This window comes from Pelmatolapia mariae, unplaced genomic scaffold, assembly GCF_036321145.2.
Source record: "Pelmatolapia mariae isolate MD_Pm_ZW unplaced genomic scaffold, Pm_UMD_F_2 NODE_ptg000715l+_length_71921_cov_1, whole genome shotgun sequence".
Taxonomy (NCBI): domain Eukaryota; kingdom Metazoa; phylum Chordata; class Actinopteri; order Cichliformes; family Cichlidae; genus Pelmatolapia; species Pelmatolapia mariae.
Window position 1 is genome coordinate 46306 of NW_027052393.1, and position 22870 is coordinate 69175.

A 22870-nucleotide genomic window follows, 5' to 3' on the forward strand; every position below is an offset into this window, starting at 1 on the left:
TGTTAGGCAGAGCATACCAGGTTGAGTTGGTTTGTGTTTGTATTATGACTTTAATGTGGAACATTAGTCGTGATGAAGAGAGTTTCTGACTCTATTATGATTATGCTTGTATAATATGGAGAATCGTGGATGTTTCTTTCCCTTGGTGGATAAATCTAAAGGTAAGACGTCGTCTTAAACAAGGGAGGTGCAACCAAATGCTGGTCGCGTTAGCTTAAATGAGCTTGCAAGCTACTAGATTGAACCGCTTCTGGTGAAATATTTTTCCAATCCTGATACTAAACATAAACCTTTTTGCCACTCTAAGCACGCGAACTTTGATTTAAAAAAGTATTACTTTGAAGTCAGTTGGCTACGAAGGTTAGCAAAAAAGACAATAGCTACATCACCTATCATTAAAAAAAGCTACGATGAATCATTAAGTGAGGTGCTTGTTGCAGGTATCAAACAGTATCACTTGGCATTACACGCCATAACACATTTCGCTTTAGAGAAGAAGACCCTTAAGCTGTCAGCAAGGACAAACCTGACAATACACTACAGTTTTTCATTAGTTGCAGTTAGCGTCGTCTAGAAGCTCTTTGCAATAACTGGATCTTCTAATGTAAGATTAGGCCCGCCGCATACAGTTTGAACTATTCAAAACCTAACACTATTTTATTAATAGTTTGACGTTTGTTTACTAAAGTTAAAAAAAAAAAATCTTGGCGCTCTGGTCCTGATCCTTTATTGGACATGTTAACGTTGGTATCTCATTCAACCTAGTTTGAGTATGGGGTTGTTTTGGCCTGGCTTACAGCTCTTATTTACATGTTGAAATTATCAACATCTTTATGTTCAGTGTTAATATCACAGACATTCAAACTTCAGTTTTTGTTTGTTGGTCTAGGTATCAAAGTTCAAACCCATTTGAAGAGATTATTGGCAAAATGACGATCTTTGTTTTAACTGTTGAGACTTTTAAAGCCTCTTCAGCCAAGCTGAGGCCTATACTGTGAAGCAGGAGTTGGGTAAACTATGTGTGTTCAATATATTTAGGGTATCTTTCCATTGTCTGGATTCACTTATCCTAACATTGACGATCAGGATAACCGATCACACAAAGCTGGTTATCAAGTCACTGTGTTAACGAAGGGTCTCCCCTGTGCATTCACACGAAGTGTGTGGCACTGGCAGACATCTGACCAATCACAAAATAGGCGTTTCAGGAATCATGTAACTCTTCTTCCATAGAAAATGATCCCTGTGGGTGCTACCTATACTTTAGAGATGTTATCAAATTGCAATAAAAATCTTTATCATAAAAATATACCAGTAAAATGCATCACTGTTTTTAAAAATGACGAGAAAATTCTTTACTTAATCTGGTGATTTGGCGCAAACAGCATTCATTTTAATTCTACTTAACAGTTTTATCACTGAGTGGGATTTTGCTGCCATTGATGATTTTTTAAGGCAGCAGCTGCACATTAGAGCTCTACATCTTTAAAATAGATCCATTTAAACATTAAAGTTTACTGTTCCACATCAAACAGCTAGATGTGTCCTCAACTTTTGATCGAGTGTAAAACCGCCTGTTTCAGTTTAAGTGTGGTTTTCAATAAAATGCATGCTCAAAAGAAATGTTTTGTCTCACTCCCATCCCTTCTTGTTGCATGTTGAAGCTCTACTTGGAACCTTGTTAAGATCAAACCATGCAAAATATGAAAAAAAAACCCCAACTTCTTTTGCCCATTTTTCAAGTGATCTTAAACTTTTGGTCTGGACTGTATAAAGAACAAAAACAAAAGAATGTATACAAAATACAATACTAGTCCCTTAAAAGCAAATACTGCCCAGAGAGTGAGCTGCCTTGGCAGAGGTTTGCTTCTTGTTTTAGTTTATTGTATTTATTTATTTAAACTGTGAAAGTTGGAAGTTAAAGTGGGCTTTGGAATGTGTGAATTGAGCTTATAGTTTTTAAATATATCAGTTTTAAAAGATTGAGCTGAAATCCTACTTCTAGACTGCAACATGTAATAACAATTTCTTTGCTCTCCTTAGGGACTACTTTGCCTACCTTGGACCTGAAAAAATAGTCATCAAAAGATGGAAAAGGTGACACCTTTCTTGTCATCAGTCAGCGCTGTAACACTCTCAAACAGAGACTGATAAGAAAAGAAAAGGAACCCTTTGGCATACAGGCAAGAGGGTGAGAAATTTCCAAAGCGAAAAGACACACTTAGCCAAACAGAGGAAATGGCATTCTTGGACAATCCGGCCATTATCCTGGCTCACATCAGACAATCTCATGTGACCAGTGATGATACTGGAATGTGTGAGATGGTGCTAATAGATCAGGATGTTGATCTTGAGAAGTGCCAGCTTTCTCTGGTGCCTGGTAGCAGCTTTGGGTCAACTGGGTCGGGCCTCCTGAATGAGGGGGGCAGTAGTGTGACAGACAGTCATCCCTGTGACCTCTCTCAGTCTATGGACATCACCTCCAGCTGGGACTTTGGCATTCGTCGGCGCTCCAACACAGGTAAACTCATCTTCAGACTTTAGCTTGTTAGTTGGGCCAGCTTTCTGTCAGACCTCCCTCCTGTCATTATGGTGGGAGGCAGCCAGAAAGCCTGTTCTGCTGCTGTTTGAAGGGGTTTTGTGTGGCTAATCAGGGCCAGTGGTTTCACTGAGTTAAATTGTGTGCAGCGCATGTGAAAAGCTTGGGATTACACTGTGGTTCATTGTGCATTTAAGTAATTTATATGATGTGACATATTGCATTAAATATGGTTATGGAGATGACAAATGACACAGCAGAATGAATAATCATTGACTATGTGTCACACAGCTTCTGTGTGCTCCAAAATCAAGTGCCTACTCTATATAAAACCAAATTTCTGCAAACATTTCCACCATGATGACAAAAAGTGAGGGAAACCCACTACTTCAGCAAATGTGGAATTCATTTTTACATTTTCAGCTTTCATATTGTTGTTGTTCTTTGTCGGTGTTATTACCATTACTACTGTGGCTCCAGTGGATCATGGACATGAATGTAATAGTAATTTGGCACTTTTAATAATGTCTTTAAACTTCATTTTTCAGGATGGAATGGTGATTCAGCATACGTTTTTAATGACTTACCTAAAGACTTCTAGCGAGTTTTACATTGTCATGGACTGAGAGGATGTTGACCAATAAAGAAACTCAACTGAAATTTGTAGCTGCCCACATGCCCAAGCCAAATGCCTTGTGGAAAATATTGCTATGGTCAGACAAGACAAAGCTTGAACTATTTGGCTTACAATCAATTCAGCTCAATTTTATTTATGTAGCACTAGATCACAACAACAGTCGCCTCAAGGCGCTTAGTATTGTAATACTTGTAATACTTGTAATACCTTCCCAATAATAACTTTTAAGAGTTTTAGGTCAGACTACAGTAACCTCAGTTTTTATGTGAATTTGGAAGCAGAAAATCAGGTCATCCAGGTCTTTATGTCTGTAAGAAATTCCTGCAGTTTAAATAATTTGTATATATTATCTGGCTTCATGGATAAATAAAGTTGGGTATCCCTGTGGAACTCCATAGTTAACTATAGTGTGTGAAGAAGACTCCATTTGCATGAACAAATTGGAGTCTGTTAGCTATGATTTAAGCCACTGCACTGCAGTACCTTTAATACCTACAGCATGCTCGAATTGCTGTAATAATATATTATGGTCAACAGTATGGAATGCTGCACTGAGGCCTAGGAGGACAAGCACAGAGATGAGTCCACTGTTTGTCCACATTTGTAACCTTCACTGAAGCTGTTTCTGTGCTATTATAAGCTCTTAAACTTGACTAAAACAATTCAAATAAACCATTCCTCTGCAGAGGATCAGTTAGCTGTTTTACAACTACTATGAATTTTTGAAATGAAAGGAAGATTGGAGATTGGCCCATAAAATTAGCTAAGACAGCTGGGTCAGGTTATGGCTTTTTAAGTAACTGTACTGACAGCTTAAAGGCCTGTCTTACATACTCAAGTCATAGAGATAGGTTGATTATGTTTAAGCTTAAAGTAGAGCTGGGCGATATAAGATTTTTTCATATCACGATATGTTTTTTTCATTTCAGGCGATAACGATATATATCACGATATAAACCAAATAACTATATTTGTAAGATTTAAATGTGCCGTTGCTCACAAGTAAAATGTGAAATAATCTGCAGCTTGTTTTGATTTAAATATTTATTTCCCATAATAAGTTCAACAGGGTAGATGTACTTAAGGAACATGAGACTTCAGTTTCAGATATATAAAGGCAAATATTGCAAACTACACAAAAGGCAGCCGCTAAAGCGTTTAAGTTTCAAAATAGAACAAACAAAACAGACTACTAAATTGTCAATTCCACTTAGAAACAAAATATTAATTCTAAAAATAAATCTTAGTTCGTTTTACAGAAGAACAGACAAAATTGACTAACTTTTGTCAATATCAAATAAACTGAGAACTAAAAGGAAATTCTCAATCTCTCCTTGTTGTATAGCTTAGCTTTTCAAACAGTTTTAACAGTTACTTTAGTCTGACAAAAGCCGAATGACGAATTAGCGCTTTCAGTCAGAGATTGAGCATGCACCGGTTTATTGTATTTCCAGACTTGCTTTTGGCACAATTTACAGTGCGCGCTACTCTGTTTTTTGTCAGACTTGAAATAGCCGAAATACCTTCACACTACGGAACTTCTATGGCCCTTCCGTTCGACAATCTCTCCGGCATTGGAACCATCATCGTTTTTTTTTTCTTCGGTAACCTTCGCTCACGCTCTCGGTTGATTTTTCTCTAGTCGGCAAACTCATTTCCTCCATTACCTGGGCAGCCCGGCTGCAAAAACAAATACACATGTGCGCCTTGGCACTTGTGCTGTACGTAACAAGTCACGTGACGTGACGCTGCGGCTGTGATTGGTTCGGCTCTGCGCTACTTAATTTGGATTGGCTGTTCTTTTTTTTTTTTTATTAAGAGGACAAGAGAGATGAGGCCTATCGCAATAGTTTAATTTTTCTATCGAGAAAAAGTTATTTTGCAATACATATCGTTATCGTTCTATCGCCCAGCTCTAGCTTAAAGTATTTATTAATGGTCAATAATGCTTCTTTGAGTAATCTTGTAGGAATGGGGTCTAAAAAGCACAATTTTGGCTGCAGTGCTGAAGAGAAACCTAGGGTGGTTCTTCTTCACTCAGTATTGAATAGTAAGATCTTCCAGCTTTACAGAGGGCTTTTTATAGAGCAAAAAACTAATCTTCCAGGCTAAAGTATGATCTTCTAAATGAGTGAGTTGCCATTTCCTCTCCAGCTTACGAGTTATGCTTTAAGGTGTGTATTTGAAAGTAAAAGGATGTGTGTTTTGAGGAGAAAAGATGAGGCTTTTAGACCCAAGAGCACTGTTCCAACAATACTTGTTTTTTTAAAGTCATTAAAAATATAAACTGTACAATCAGTCCACAGTGGAAAAAGAACAGTCCATCCATTTGGATTGATCTATTTTCTGCTAGGTCTAGGCTACCCCTGCAACCAAGGCCTCCCTTTACCTGACCACCTCCTCTAACTCTTCTGGAAGGAGTATACCAAGACGCTGCCAAGCCAGCTAATCTCTGGGGCATAGGTCTCCCTTGGGGGGACATGCTTTGGACACCTCCTCTCGGAGCCTTCCAAGAGACCTGAATGCCTGAACAAGCTCAAGTGTCACCTTTCAATGTGGAAGAGCAGCGGCTCCACTGCAAGCCCCTCTCAAGTGGCCAAGCTCTTCAGTCTATATGCAAGGCTGAAGCTCAGCTCTGCCCTCATTCATGAACAAGATTGTGAGATATTTGAAGCCCTCCACTTGGGGTGGTAATTTATTCCTGTGCAAGAGTGGGCTGAGCAGGGAAAACATTACCTAGGCTGCTTTTGTGCTTACGTTTGACTAATGGTGTATCATCGTATTGCTGTAATGCAAGAATATTCCACTATAATACTGCTACTCCTGGCATCTTGTGGCAATATATTCACACTGCGAATTACATGGTTGCCATCAATGACAATAGCTCATTTGGAAAAAAATGACTAAGCTATCCTTAACTTTGTTTGCAGTAATAAATAATGCTGCTTCGAAACTGCTCTCACAGATGAAGTTCTTTTTTTTTTTTTGTTGCTGTTGTTTTTTTTCTGTTTTTGTTTTTTTTTTTTTTCTTTTTGACTCGATAGTCTTAGAAACACAATTGCTATATTGCCTACCCGTAGTTTCACAAATTGTGTGTCCGGATATTTTGCCCCGTGTAAGAAGTTTGTTGTGTTGCCCTTATGTGGTTAGAATCATAGTAAAAATTGTGCTAATTTAATACAGGTCCTGTCTAAATGTGCTCTTTAGTGCTCCTGGTAGCCAGTATAAAAGCAGTATATTATATAATTTGAAAAGCCACAGCTAGTGTTGTGGTATAAGCTGAATAAAATAAATAAATAAATAAATAAATAAGTAGATAAATTTCATATCATGTGTGAAATTTAGTGTGCTACCGAGCACTGAGAAACTGATGGGACAACAATTCTTCCGGAACCATGCTTAAGTTCATTTGTTCTTTTTATATTTTGTTAATTATTCAAATGGATGAGTAACACAAAAAAAAACAACCCCCTAAAAAAAGACTTCATTCTCAGTTTTAAAATTGCTGTATTTCTACTGTTAAAAATGACATTCAGAACTATAAACAAGACCAGAATTTAATAGAATAATTCACCATTTAGATTTGATTATCTTAAAGCACATGCTCTGTTTTTGCTTGCCATTTAATTACTGTTAAGCATTTAAATTGCAAGCACCCACCAGTATTTTACACTCTTAGTGCAAAACGATGATGGTGCCCTCCTTAACGTATAGAAAGCATCTCTACTTGTGCTTCCAAAACAACTTTGACCCAACAGAAAAAAGGGACCTTAGGGCTGGGGCTGTTCTGCAGAGTCCAGTAATGGGATGCAGGCAGTAGATCTTCTGCATCCCATGGGTGAATAGTTGGGCTTGTTGCTGGATGTCTTAGTTAATCTTAATGAGATACGGGATGAGGACCTCAGGAGTTTTGGAGGGTAGAATGACTCGAAATAATGCTGCGAAGGGTGCTTGGTCTCCAGTGTTGTCTATGCGGGGACATCAGAATCCAAAATTGTTAAAATAATCTATGTAATTAACTTCATTTGACAGTGGTATTCATTTTGTTGCTGATTGGCTCATCAGGGATATCCTCAGCTGAGAGTCTATATGCCATGGAAAAAGACTATCTGGCTTAACAGACCTCACTAACCCACGAGTCTTGCCACCCACCAGAATACAGACTTGCTTGTGTCATGTTCTTCTATTATCCCCATAATCCTAAAGTTTGGTGTTATAATCTAATCTAATCAGTCATCAATTGAGGGTGTTGGTGTACTATATTGTTTGTTTTGTAAAAATTGTCTATAGTGAGGTTAAAGTGAGTTTGCAACTACTTTCAGAAATTTTATTTGGAAGAAAAAGTTGGTTTTGGTGAAAGAGGGAGTCCAAAGGTAGACATTGTCTCCTTTTGGCTCCCTTGACTTTTGTATTAGGTTTTGTAGAGTGACGGGGATGGTTTTGGGTTGTGGGTAGAAAGCTGCAATCCTCTGAGACTTTCAGACTTGACACTGGATACTGACCTCTTGTGGCTCTCATCAGGACTTCACCAAGATAGCTGTGACAAACCAGTGGCTGCTGGTAAGACATGGATTAACAACCATGCAAGTTTTATTTTATGCTAGCCCTTTTTGAACTGCTATACTTATTTGTGTACACGACTGTATTTAAAGGGTTGGTCATATTATTAAAAAAATTTACATGCCAGATAGTCAGTGTAGCTTCATGAAAACTGGTCTTTTTCTTTAAAGGCTCAATTAGTGGTACTCTATATGGACAAAAGAAGTGAGTCACATCTCTTAATTTTTTAATTCAGGGGTATAAAATTAAGCACCTAGTCATTCTGAAAGCCTTTAAACATTTTTGAGAGAAATGGGTCATTCTAAAGAGCTCACTTAATTGGTTCTCAGCATGGTACTGATATACCACCCTTCCAACATTTATTACCACTATTATTGTGGACTGTTGAGCTGCCTTGCCTTACCTTGGACATAAATTGATCTCTACTGTACTAACAACAAAGGAGCTTACCCTGCACTCATCTTGGACTACCACTCCTTGTTCTTACTACTCAGAAACAGACCACTTACAGAAAGGGACGAACTGTAACTAAGATGGTTACAGTCTGGCCACAAGTGGCTGAGTCTACCCTCAAGTGCTGTTTTGCCAGTACTAATTGGAGTCCGTATCATCACAAAGCTACCCAGGGTTCCCACACAGAAATAGAAGTATATCCCTCCTCAGTATAAAAAGTTGCATAGTCTGTCACAATATAGAACTTAATAGACGTATACCCAAATCACAAAACTTTGAATAAAGTTTGGATAAAGGATGACGTTTGTCTCTTGCTGATACACATACCTTGCATTTAGATTTGGTGGCACTCTAGCCCACAGATGCAGGTACAATCCTAAAAGGGCACTGCAAAGCAAAACTATACATGACAAATTGATAATGCCCTCCTATAACACAATCACCTACGGAGCCCGTGGCAAAGAATACGTGCAATAACTGATCACATGAGCACAGACAGTTCCCCTATTGTCCATAATGCTTCACTCCCTGATGTATTAAACCATTTCTATGCCAATTTTGACAGACTCGATACAGAGACTCCCATCAAAACCCTGCCACCACCAGATGGCCATGTACCTCTGCCCTCTGAGGTCAGGTCCTCCCTAAACAGAGTGAGTTAACACAAAGCTGCTGGCCCTGACGGTATACCAGAACGGGTGATCAGAGCATGTGGCAGTAAGCTGGCTGAGGTGTTTATTAACATCTTTAACTTGTCCTCAAATGCTTACAAGTCGACCACCATTATCCTATGCCTAAACAACTACCACTAACTTGCCTGAACGACTACCTCCCTATAGCCCTTACTCCTACTGTAATGAAGTACTCTTAGAGACTTGTGTTTACCTATATTAAAGCCAACACTACCACCACCATTCTCGACCATCATCTCTTTGCCTATCATTCCAGCAGGTTGATGGAGAGTACTGTCTTCACTGTACTATTTATTGGCTGCTGTGGCTCAGGAGGTACAGTGGGTTATGTACTAGTTAGAAGGGTGGTGGATCAGTTCTCCAGCTAGTCCAGTCTTGGGAAAGATCCTGAATCCCCAAGTTGTCCCCGATGCAGTCATCAGAGTGCGACTGTTAGAAAGTTAAACATTTGTGGATATAAAGGGGTTTTTTTTGTTTGTTTTTTAATTTAACCTCTGTTTAACTAGGAAGATCCCATTTTGATTAAAAACCCTTGAAACCTTTCAAGGGAGACCTGGCCAAGATGGGCAGCAGCAAGTATCACGCAGTTACAAAAATGACACAATTAAACACACGCAACAACAACAAAACACACATACACAAAAATGCAAATAAAATTTAATTAAAATGACAAGCAATCTAATTGAAACAGTTGCATGTTATGGATTAAAAACACTTAATGAAAATAATTTTGTCATTTTTCAGTCATTCTGCAGCTCGTTCCAAGCCAAGGGTGCTAAATGGACAAAAGCTCTTTTGCCAAGTTCAGTTTGTGCAAATGGAACAGAAAGCAACAAGTAATCTTGTGGATGAAGAGAATAAGAACCAGCATGTTTGATTGCAAGAAGGGAACATATATAGAAGGCAGCAATCCAATTATTGCCTTACATATAAAGCTATATCAATGAGAGTTATAAAGGTTCTATCAATGTGTGAGAGACTGGGTGAAAGAGACTTGTGGTAAAAAGCTCAGAGTAAAAACGTGCTATAGAAGTAGAAGTAAATTTACTTCACTTTGCCCTTAAACACTACTTAACGATTATAGCTCCGTACCATTAGTACCTCTTTCCTTTCTAAGCTGGTCATGAAATTATTTCACCTTGTCCAGTAAATGCAGAGAAAACCCGGTTTTCATCAACTGCAGAAATTGAGCAGGCAACAAGCTTTAAATTCCTTAATCTATGTCATTTTCTATAGATACACCTTCTGTCTGATACAAAAATGTCAATAATCCCTACACTTTCTGAGGAGGTTGAAAAATACCTTGGTAGCATCTCCTACTGCACTGTACAAAGCATTATAACATCTTGTATAACAGTGTGGTATGGTAACTAGGCGACCGTTGGTCAAAGGGCCCTGCAGTGGGTAGTAAAAGCAGCTGAGCACACTGTTAATAGTGTTAACTGTCAGCAACTTGTCATCAAAGACATCTAAAAGTGTTGCATCCGACATGAGTGTAACTCTATCTCTGACCATATTTCGTAAGTATTTTATCAAATGGACTCTATTAAACACATTCATACACTATATTATACACAATGACTGAATCTGAAACTGTGATATACCGCCACTTCAGCAATAACAGCCTAACAATAAGTTACTAATATGATATTTTATATACATCTTATTCCATATTTTATTGTATGATATTGTAATGCATTTGAATTTCTCTCCTTTTTAAATCTTTTATCTTATTCTGTGTTTTATGTTACTTTGCTTTCTGTACAATAACATACAACAACATGATTGATATTGCAAATTTCCTTATACTGGCTATGCTTGTTACATGTATAATAAAATAGTAAAGTCAACTAAATCAAACTTTTGGAGAGCAATGACATCCTCTGTGGTTGGAAATAATGACTGTTCAATGATCTACATTCTATAGAAGCAGTTGTTTACAGGAATTTACAATAATTTTCATGATGTGTCGTAAATGATGATCTGTTGTCTGTTTAACTAAGTTTTAGTGACTCTGTTTTTGTATGCAAAGAAGTTAATGACCAGCTGTCCTTTCTTTGTAGCCCAAAGACTTGAAAGACTAAGAAAAGAACGACAGAACCAAATCAAATGCAAAAACATTCAGTGGAAAGAGAGGGCGTCCTCCCAATCAGGTACTGTTCCTAGTCATTTCTAAATACCTTTACTTTTTTAAATTGCACATTTTACAAACTTTGTAACACCATGTTCTACAAACGTTGTTTTTGCTTGTCATTTATATCCCTTAATGTCATTCTGATTACATAGTTTGCCGAGGATCTGCATGTTCAAATGATTTTGTCTAAAATATGAAATCAAATATTCTATTGCCGCAGGGCACAGACCACTTCATTAGTAATATATATTGAAGCATTTATAGAAGAGTATGTTAACATTTTAAGTAATCAAAGACAAAAACCTGTCTTTATTGAATCTGAATCAGTAACTGAGCCAGTGAAGTGAATGGCACTTCTATACAGTGGTGTGAAAAAGTGTTTACCTCTTTCCTGATTTCCATTTTTTTTTTGTATGTCACACTTAAATGTTTCAGATCATCAAACAAATAACACAAGACAGATAACACAAGTAAACAAAATGCAGTTTCTAAATGAATGTGTTTATGGCAGAGTTCTAAGACGAAAACCACTGCTGAGCAAAAGGAACATAAAGTCTTGTCTCAGTTTTGCCAGAAAACATCGTGACAATCCCCAAGACCTTTGGCTAAGTGCTCTGTGGACTGACTAGACAAAAGTTGAACTTTTTGGAAGGTGTGTATCCTATTACAGGGTGGTGGATCAAAAAGTCATACAGAATTTCAGAAAAGGAACATCATACCAACAGTAAAATATCATGGTGATGTGATGGTCTTGGACTGTCTTGCTGCTTCAGGACCCATAAAACTTGATGTGGTAAATGAACCATGAATTCTGCTCTCCTTTATCCTGAAGGAGAATGTCTGGCTAATTGTTCCTGAACTCAGGCTGAAGCACAATTAGGTTCTGCAGCAGGACTATGATCTAAAACACAACAGCAAGTCCACCTTGCTGTTGTGAAGACTTTGGAGTGGCCTGATTCCAACTGAGATTCTGTGGCCATAAAAAGGCAGTTCATGCTCGAAAACCCTCCAGTGTGGCTTAATTACAACCATTCTGCAAAAATGAGTAAGTCAAAATTCCTCCACATTGCTGGAAAAAAATCATTGTCAGTTATTGCAAACATTTGATTGCAGTTGTTGCTGCAATTGCTGTTGTTGTGTGGCCCAACCAGTTATTAGGTTTAGGGTGCAATAACTTTTTCACACAGGTTTGGAATTGTTCCCCGCTTAATAATAAAAACCTTCATTTAAAAACTGCATTTTGTGTTTACTTTGGTTATCTTTGTCTATGAAATTTGTTTGATGATCTGAAACATTTAAGTGTGACAAGCATACAAAAAATAGTAAAATTGGGAAATGGTCAGATGTTTTTTCACACTGTATCAACACGAGCTGTTTGATAAAATCTCCTGAAATTCTCAGCAAAACCTCTAAGATAATGTGTTTAGATTCAGACACAAAAGCTCTTTAGTTGACAAAACTCCATCAGTATACGTTAACTCTTCTTTTTCTGTTTCTGTGTGTTCTGTCCAGTGGAAGATCTGGGGTCTCTGTTTGAAAAGCGCAACTTTAAAGACAGGCCGCAGACAACTGGTACAAAATCCACTTTGTCACTGAGGCTTGAGCAGTGTCCCCAGCAGCTCAATAATCCCTTCAATGAATACTCTAAATTTGATGGCAAGGTGAATTATTCAACATTTTATTTAGGTTTATTTGGACATTAAATAATAAGATTTGAATCCAGTTTTGTAGAGTGGGAAAACCTTTGTCTTCAATTTGATTTTCTTCAAGAATTGATAAGCTTTTTCTTTGTATAGGTTTTTCCATATATCATGATAGTCAAGACAGTACTCAATTTTCACTCAATTCAGGGTGAAAATTTTATTTCTAACTAAATAAGCAGTTATAAATTTTATTGAAGTTATTGCCCAAATAATCACAACACAGTTTCAATCTAATTGTGTATTTATTTCTCCTTTGGCATTTGATGTTAGAATGCCACAGTAGAAATAAATCATTTCATTTGTCTGGTAGGACTTATAGGATCAGCTTTGTGTTTTGAAGTCTGCCTCAAAGGCATATGGTGCTATCAAGCATTCTCAGCAGGTGAATCTGTGCAGCCACAAAATTGACAGACATACGAACGTGCTTGTGCTAATGATCTAATCTGATGACAAAATTTACATCACTTTGAGCCATGCTGACTCTAGCAGCCTTGTGGATGTGGAAACTATAACTTGCCTGTTAGTGTTTATTTGAAAAACAATAAGTTAATATTTGTCTACATTTTGTCTATTTATTCGATGTAATTTTTTTTTACTGCACAATCCTCTCTTCACCTTTAGGGCCACATCGGCACCACAGCTACAAAAAAGATAGACGTCTACCTATCAATGCAAATGACTCAAGAGAAAGTACATCCAATGACAGTGGTGACCATCGCCAATGCCCGTGTCCATGACCTCATTGGACTTATCTGTTGGCAATACACAAGCGAGGGACGAGAACCCAAACTCAAGTGAGCACAAAATGGCTAAAAAAAATAAAACTGCTACATTTCACAGGATGTCTTTTGCTTTGTAACACACTTTTTCTGTCTCTCTATATCCAAATCCTTCCACCACATATCCAACAGTGAAAATGTGAATGCTTATTGCCTTCACATTGCTGAAGATGATGGCGAGGTAGACACTGACTTCCCTCCGCTAGACTCCAATGAGCCAATACACAAGTTTGGTTTCAGCACTCTGGCCTTGGTGGAGAAATACTCCTCCCCTGGCATCGCTTCCAGGCAGTCACTGTTTGTTAGAATGTAAGTATGAAATGAGTGATATATCACTTATAACAACAAATGGTGGAAAGCTGATAGAGTCGTCTAATTATAGATACTTACACAAGTATCTATTATTAGACAGCAAGATTATCTTAGTCTTGCTAGGACTAAGATAATGATTTACATCTATGAATAAAACTACATTGTTGGGACAGCACAAAATGACATAAACAACCAGTTTGGCTCTGTAGGTTCACAGTCATCCAGGTCATGGTAGCCTTAAGAGCTAAACAGGAAGGCAACTGGACTTTAAATTTTTTTTGTTTTGTTTTGGTTTTTGTGAAGACGATTCACCTCTCAAACAAGAGGCTTCTTCAGTTTTAAAAGTTGACAGCCAATGTATTTAAACAGTAGTTGGGTTGTCCCTTAGGAGGTGATTATTGACCCACTATTAATCATGTGCATCATCACATAAGTTGTGAAAAAAGGCATGGGTCATTAGCATCAGGATTTTGGGTAAAACCACTGTGAGACCTTGCCTTATCCTGTCATGTAACCTATCGAGGTTACCTAACGCAACTTGAGTTTAGAACAACGGTTAGCATCCCCTTTTTAGCTGGTGGCATGGTGATGTTTTGTTCTTTATTTAGAGATTTAATGACCCTTTCTTCAATTGTGATGTTGGATGGAGATGGTCTTGCACTGGAGAGGATAGCTGAAAGCTTCATCCTGATTTCCTCCGGTTGTTAGCAACAGAAACAACAATAAGTATTATTAAACTATGAGGAGATTCACTATGGGCAGCTGCTGTGGAGTTATGGTAGAAATGAGACCTTTAGCTAGCACATCCTTTTCAGGGTTCACAGTAAAAAAAAACCCACTCCTTATCATACAAAATGACTACACTCCTCAGTGACAGCAATATTTATGAAGTCTTAAGATGAGACACCACAAGCAACTAAAAAAAGAAAATAATCAGTTGCCTACAACAGCCTGAAAGGGAAAAAGCCATTGTCTACATTTGCCCCATCAATGCTATACCCTTTACATATGGACTTCCGAAGATCCACAAAGGAGTCCCACATCTTGCGTTAGGTGATCTCAGTAGGTCAGAAGATAGGGTGAGGCAAGGTCTCACAATGGTTTCATGCAAAACCTCTGGTGATAAGGGGTGATAGGAGGTAGTTAAACAGTTGCCTAAAAAGCCACCACCTGACCCTACTGTCTTAGCTAATTATAGGCAAATTTCCAATCTTCTTTCTGTCTAAAAAAAAATACTTGAAAGAGTAGTTGTAAAACAGCTAAGTGATCATCTACATAAAAATGGTTTATTTGAAGAGTTTCAGTCAGCTTTCAGAGCTCATCATAATACAGAAACAGCTTTGGTGAAGGTTACAAATGATCTTTTTATGGCCTCTGACCGTGGACTCATCTCTGTGTTTGTTCTGCTAGACCTCAGTGCAGCATTCAATACTGTTGACCATAATAATGTATCACAGCAATAAGAGCATGCTGTAGGTATTAAAGGTACTTCAGCAGTTTGAATCATATCTATCTAATAGACTAATTTGTTTATGTAAACAGGAAGTCCTCTTCACACACTAAAGTTAATTATGGAGTTCCAAAGGGTTCTGTGCTAGGACTAATTCCGTTTACATTATACATGCTTCCCTTTGGCAGTATCATTAAAAGATATATATTGATATCCAACTTGAAGGAATGGCTTAAAGATATGAAGACCTGGATAACCACTAATTTTCTGTTCACAAATTTATATAAGACTGAGGTTATTGTACTTGGCCCTAAAAGTCTTTGAAATATGGTATCTAACCAGATGCCGACTCTGGATGGCATTACCTCGGCCTCGAGTAACACTGTGAGGAATCTTAGACCCTTTTTTTTTTTTTTTAAATATGAGCATGTCATTCAATGCTTATATTAATCATGTCTTAGAGTGATGCTGACTTCTTTGACTTCTAAGCTGGACTACTGTAATTTCTTATTATCAGGATGTCCTATAAGCTGATGTAAAAATCAGCTAATCCCAAGTGCTGCAGTAGGAATACTGACGGGGACTAAAAAGAGAGAACATATTTTTTCCTATGTGGGCTTCCCTTCATTGGCTCCCTGTTAAATCCAGAATTAAATTTAAAATCCTTCACCTCATACAAGGTCCTGAGTAAACAGGCCCCATCTTATCTTAATAATCTAATCACACCAATTAAGCCCTTTGCTCTCAGACTGCAAACTTACTTGTTGTTCCTAGAGTATTTAAAAGAAGAATGGGAGATAGAGTATTAACTTCCAGGCCCCTTTTCTGTGGAATCAGCTTTAATAGTTTGGATTTGGGAGATGGACGCCCTGCCTGATTTGCCGCTATAGAAATAAAAAGGCATTTAAATATTTCCAGTATTAAACGATGTTAGGGTGTGCACAAGTACATTTTTACAGGCTGATTATTTTGTGCTGCATTTAAATAAATATTTGAATATTTTCCAACAGGAAGGCATTTGTATACAACAGTAATACTGTTTAATTGCTAAAAGTAAGGTCTATGATAATAATTTCTCCAAAAACTATTTAAAGTAAAATGTTCCAAATAAGGTAGTTGAGATTAAAAATGCATGAGGTGGCTATTCAAAACAACCAGCATATTGAAACTTCCTGCTGTTTGCAAATTGAAAGCAGAACACAGTAGATTATTTATTCAGATTACAATCTTGTCTTCGTGTCTTCAGCTTAGCAGTTTGTGCTAGCACAAAAAGCAGTACTCTCATACTTGCATCTTATTGCTATGAAACAATCAGAACCATTAAATGTTGCTTAATGCATTCTTAATTACTTTCTATTTTTCTATTTTAGAAATGCTGCTCATGGTTTTTCTCTAATTCCGGTGGACAATTTGAAGGTGACTATGAAGGAAATTCTCCAGAAAGCTCTCAAGAAGAGGAAAGGTTCACAGAAAGGCTCGGGTAATGATGTTTGCACCATTTATTCCCTTCTCTCTTTAATGCAAGGAAGACAGTGTGCTGTCTTTTTATGATCTGTTAATCATAAAAAGACAGTGTGCTGTCTTCCTTGAATTATCCATAAATATAATCCATAAATATAATCTTTATCCATAATCTTTATCCATAAATATAATCTCTTTTGGATACATTGGGCATAATTCTACATCTTTGTATTTTGTGTCTGAAAATAGTTTTTGGCATGTTTTACTATATACCTCACATTGCTAGATAAGGAGTGATTAACCTACAGACTGCCTAGATTGTAACTTGACTTTCCACCCTGAGTGCCATGTACAGATACAGGCCCTTAGCAAGCTATGGGTGGCAGTTATGAGAGCTGAGTGTCAGCCATTTTCCAGTCACTTCCCAGATGCTGGGAGTCCTCCCTCCTTCTCCTGGGACATCTCTGCTTTCTACTATGAACACACTTTTCATTAAGTTGCAGAATGTTACCAAGTGTGTGTATGTGAGGATAGGATGTCAGTGATGGAAATAACTATCTCTTTTCATCAACAAGAGTTTTGTTTCTGAGAGACAGTAATTTTATTAACTGTTTGATCTAAGGAAGTCAAACCAAAGAAGGTTCACATTACAGGAATTCGGAGGAGACAAAGGGAATGGCTAGAAATTTAATAATACATAGAATATCTTGGCTCTTAAGAGGGAAGTTTGGTGGAGTAGAGCTGCAGTGACCCTAATGACACTGGTCTCTAATTAGTGACAGCAACCAGTGGTTGTAGAGCCTAAAATGTTTCACTTTGAAACTCACCTTCTAAAATATGATTTTGACACATGAATGAATATTAGTCCGAAGGTCACGGTCAAAGGAGGAGCCCAGATTATTTTGGATATGCTTCTTTTTATAAAAAATATATGTTTATATGTCTACAGTTCCAGTTGTTACCAGTAGCTTTCCTATTAGTTAACATTTCATTCTACTTGAACAACTGCAGCACAGTCAAACAATTAGTCTGGCACTAGTTTGAAAGTAACAACTAAAAACAACACCCAAGTTGTTAAAAAATAACTTTCTCATAAGAGTTTTGCAATATCAATAAAAGTTGTCAGTGCTGTGTTGATGTAAATACTCTTATTCTCAAACAGGGCCCTTGTATCGTCTCGAGAAGCAGACCGAGCCAAATGTAGCAGTAGACCTGGACTCCTCACTGGAGAGCCAGAGTACCCTGGAATTTTGCCTGGTCAGAGAAAACAGTAAGTGATCTTAGAATGACTGTTGTCATGAGACCTCTAGACAGCAAACCTTTTGCATGGACTAAGTAAGGTACATAAAAAAGTTATTATGTTTGGAAAGATAAGTGTCTGGACTTCTTTAAGTTTCTTGACGACATTTCACCTCTCATCTGAGAAGCTTCTTCAGCTGGCTTCTACACACCTTGGCTTGTGTGATTAGGCAGAGGACCCCAAGAGGGTCCATAACCCTTTTGGGGACATTCCCAAATAGGGCTTAAAATCTGGGACTCTCCACCAATTGCTCTTAGAACTGAAGAAGCTTCTCGGATGAGAAGACCTCTTCAAGAAACTTAAAAGAAGTCCTGAAGCATATTGTTGATGCCAGAATATGTCAGGTGTGTTGTACAGCTTGCTTTATGTCCTTTCATATGATATGGTTTCTTTAAAAAGAATTTCACAGCCAACTTTGACCTTGGGCACTAACAGGAAGGTCAAGGTCAGACGCTTAGCCAACCTAGGTACTCATTATCCCCCAATTCATACTATACTGTGAATTTTAAAGTCAATTCATTAAAAAAAATGGGTGTAATACAAAATGTAAACTGATTTTCAGATTTGGTGTGATCTTGATGTTGACCCAATTTTCACCTAAATTAAAATACCTGGAGTTGGTGTGACCTTGACCCAGTTATTACCAAAATGAAATCAGCCGGAGCTATTATTGGTATCTACCGTCCCACAGAATAAAAAAATGATACTTTGAAAAATGTGGACCCTAGACTGCTAACAAACTAACAAACAAACCGATTACATATTTCCTTCCTTCTGGAAGAGCAACATCAAAGTTTTAGTATAAAGCCCTTGCCCTTCAGGGGTAGTTGCACTCTCTGAGTGCTCTTGTTTTCTTTCTGTCTTCAGGCTCCAGAGGTGAGGAGAGTTCAGAGGAAGACCCTCCTATTGATATCACCACAGTCCAAGACATGTTGAGCAGTCATCACTACAAGTCCTTCAAGATCAGCATGATTCACAAACTGCGTTTCACCACAGATGTCCAGCTAGGTACAAACTGCTTGATGCACGTTATCTGCTTACAATTTGTAGTCAGTATTTTTTAATTAAATTCATTGTGTGCAGCTTACAAAGATTTTTTTAATGGATGTTTTATGATTATTAATAATAGAAATACAATGGGTCCCTATTTCTCGACAAAGAATGATGCATCTCATTTTTAGTGATTTTTGAATAGCAGCTGTATTGGCAGCTGTATTTTTTTTTTAAACAATGAATTAAAAAAAATTTGTTTTTTTTTTTAAATTCATTGTTTAAACTTGTAATAAAACAGTTTTTAAAGAACAGTCAAAACGACTAGAGGTAACAAATAAAAAACAAACAAATTGATTGAAAGAATTTATTGCAATTATGCAAGTATGCATGATGGAATAAATTAGCAGATCCTCAATGTGAAGATGAAGATGCTCAGGTGGATGGTGGGCTTAACCCGCCTGGATTGTGTGACGAATGAAGCTGTTCGAATATGACTCGGAGTTGCCCCAATCGAAAAAAAGATGAGGGAAGCGTGCCTACGGTGGTATGGACATGTCATGCGCAGTGAGGAGAATTTGGTGTCAAGAACAGCCCTCTGACTCGACCCTGGAAGCCGACGACCGCGAGGAAGACTGAAAAACAAAAAACTAAAATAAAAAACTGAGTGGCTACCACAGCATTCTGCAGCGCCAACAGTGAATGTGTATCATGTGTGAAATACATTGACCATCATGTTTTACATATGGGTATCTCATCAGGGATTTCAGGAGAAAAACTGGAGATTGATCCTGTCACCAATCAGAAAGCCAGTACTAAGTTCTGGATTCGGCAGAAACCCATTTCCATTGACTCGGACCACCTTTGTGCTTGTGACCTTGTGGAGGAAAGAAGCCCTAGTGAGTGCAGCACAGAAACATTAGGTCACCATGCACATGTCAACATGATATTCATGTACTTAAACTTTCGTTACCTTTAAGGTTTATTTTGCTTTTATCCATTTATCTACATCTACACTACTCAAAAAATTAAAGAAACACTCAGTTCCTTATCCCAGAAGTCAGTTAAACTTCTGGTATCTGGTCAGTTTAAGTAGCTTACGGGGTTATTGATGCATTTCAGCTGTTTTGGTGTTAATGAAATTAACAAAAGGTGCACTAGAAGGCACACACGCCAAATCATACTGAGATTCTTGTTGACATTCAAATAGTTTCATCTCCTGCTCCTACCCTGCAGTCACCTCAGAATGGTTGTTGGACAAGTTTGTTGTATCGTTTTTGTCTAATGAAACATGTTTTTCCTTTTTGTTTTACAGGTCATGCAATATTTAAACTCACTTATCTCAGCAATCATGACTACAAGCCTCTCTACTTTGAGTCTGATGCTGCTACTGTCAATGAAATAGTGCTGAAGGTGAGTTTGAGCCGAATGTCTGTGCTGGAGCACATTTCTGTGAGGACAAGATTTAACAGTTTTGATTTAATTAGTTATTCTAATACCTGCTAAATATGGCAAAGCAGGAGTGGCAAAAGAGACTAAGCAGATCAGAACAATCTCTGCTATGTTAAAAGAACGAGTGTTTACGCAAGTACAGTTTAATGTACGTATTTCCCTTGATGATTTTCCTTTTGTTGGTCAGCTTTGATTAGATTGCAGTGCCCTTCAACTCGTTGAAACAATTGCATCGTTTTTATTTTTAGATTTCATCAGAATGATGGAAAGTAGCTCTGTTCCAATGTGTCACCATCAAATGTGAATGTACGCCATGAGTACAAAGAGACTCGCATGTCTGTAGTTGCTGATGTGTGACACTCTTTGCAGAGATGCTGCACACAGGCAGTGCTTCGGAATATCATGTTTCATGATCCAACAGGACAAAACCAAAAATTATATCCTCGTGCAGTCAGTGAAATGGCTCAATGAGGTCCTTGCCAGTGCGCTCAAATGGAACATCCATTAATAGGAAAGGGCATAAAGGAGACTTTGAAAAGGCTAGTTGGTGCTATTTAACATTCTGAGCAGGATGCACACAAGCAGTGCACATCTCTTTAGATACCCAGCCACTAGAATTGGGTCATAATTTGGTCCAAAGTTTTAGCATACCATATGCCTCCACAATTATTTCCCACCAAAAACTGTTCCTCTTCAGTGCGAGTGTCAGGACTCAGTTGATAAAGTCTGTCCCTTATCTCTCCTGTATCTTTTGTGCTATGGACAATACATATTCATAGCTCTTGTTAGTACACCCCCAAACATTGCTCTACCAACCTATTAAACCTGGGTCAGTCAACTAGGAGCTATTTCTGTTAATTTTGCCCGTGTTTTATGTCCATTAATCACCATGGGATATTTGTAAACGTCACCATGTACGCTTCAACCCAGTCTGCTTCCACCAAAGCCCCAGGGCAAACCAGGTTCTGTTAAATCAGCATCTGTGTACAGCTAGAGGTTCTGAGGAGTGAAATGCATGAATAAAGCGTTAGCGAGAGTGCCATTTGGTAGCTTTGGTTGGGTTGATGGGGCAACAGGTAGTTTTCTCTTTGGTGCTGGCACTGATTCCTGCAACCTTCAGCCTTTTAGCATAGGCAAAGGGTCAGTCCTCTGCTTCAAGCCTAGAGCTGCTGAAGCAAGGGGGAAATAGCTGAACCAGTCCAGCAGATCTGTCCTTGAAAGTAAATGTTTAAGATGACTGCCTGTATCCTTTCCATCTTGTTCGTGCCAAAAAATGCTTTTTTGTGATTATCAAACTGTGTGATTGTTGGGATTTGAAGAAATGAGAGCAAATTATGCATTTTTGTTTTATGCCGCTAGAAACAAAGTGTGTTAAGATACAGTTTTAAAATGCATTCTTTCCTAAGTTGTTATGTGACACTGTGTAATCCCCTGAGTTTGAAGCACCTTCAGCTAATACTGAAGACCAGTTATTAAAGAAAGAAAGAAAGAAGTCTGGATCCTTGGAAGGAAGATGTAAAGAAAAAAGGGGTGGCTCAATAATTTTTCACAGTACTGTATTGCAGTGTTTGAAATGCAAATGAATGCATCACACAAATCTTTTAAGTCAATTCATAATTAACGCCAGTTTTTCCCAATTTTTTTTCAGGTAAACTACATCTTGGAGTCCCGGGCCAGCACCTCCCGTGCTGATTACTTTGCCCAGAAACAACGAAAACTGAGCCGCCGGACCAGCTTCAGTTTCCAGAAGGAGAAGAAAACTGGGCAATAGACGGGCTCCTCTGCCACCTGTCAGTACATTCTCTATATATAGCCTTGCATATGGAGAGCATCAACCTAAATCTACAATCCCTATAAGATGAAAATGAGAGGAAGAGAGCAATGGTTAGAAAATGGTCCTGTAGGATGTATGTCTGCTTCAGCAGAGCAAGGTGGAAGTTTCTGAAACTTCACCAGTGTCAAGTCATTCTTTTTCTAAAATTGAAAAAAAAAGACTTGTTTTGGCTGTTGTGTTTTTGTTAGGTTTTTTTTTTTTTTTTTTTTTTTTTTTTTTTTTTTTTAAACTTTTTGTTCATTCATTGCCTCTGAATCTAAGCTCTGTCCTCCAGGATGGATTTGTAGAGCTTCAACAAGTTGGCAATGTGCACCAAAAAAAAATCAAAGCTACAGACTATATTATTGCTTTTGCCCTCCTCATCTAACAGATTTAACATAATGTGAAAATAAAGGTTTCACATTTTTAATGTATTGTATAGAGATATTTTTTATTTAGGAAATGAAAAGGTCTCTCTGGACTTTGTTGTTGGGTTTATCAGTCTAACATTAAAGCATTTCTTTCAGGCATATATTTTAAAAAAAAGTTTTAATAGCAAATATTCTTCATGCTTTAAGAAGATCAAACACTTTTA

At 37.8% G+C, this 22870-nt stretch overlaps 1 protein-coding gene across 1 annotated transcript; it reads left to right on the plus strand.

The window, feature by feature from the left end:
- LOC134623520 (target of rapamycin complex 2 subunit MAPKAP1-like) lies at positions 1–22504 on the plus strand. The gene is made up of 12 exons (XM_063468617.1): positions 1–161; positions 2044–2521; positions 10945–11034; positions 12528–12676; positions 13340–13512; positions 13630–13806; positions 16630–16739; positions 17883–17990; positions 18888–19028; positions 19772–19909; positions 20326–20423; positions 22111–22504. Exons 2-12 carry the CDS (start codon positions 2239–2241, stop codon positions 22231–22233), a joined length of 1590 nt encoding a protein of 529 aa, XP_063324687.1. The 5' UTR covers positions 1–161; positions 2044–2238; the 3' UTR covers positions 22234–22504.
- Positions 22505–22870: the final 366 nt, after the last annotated feature.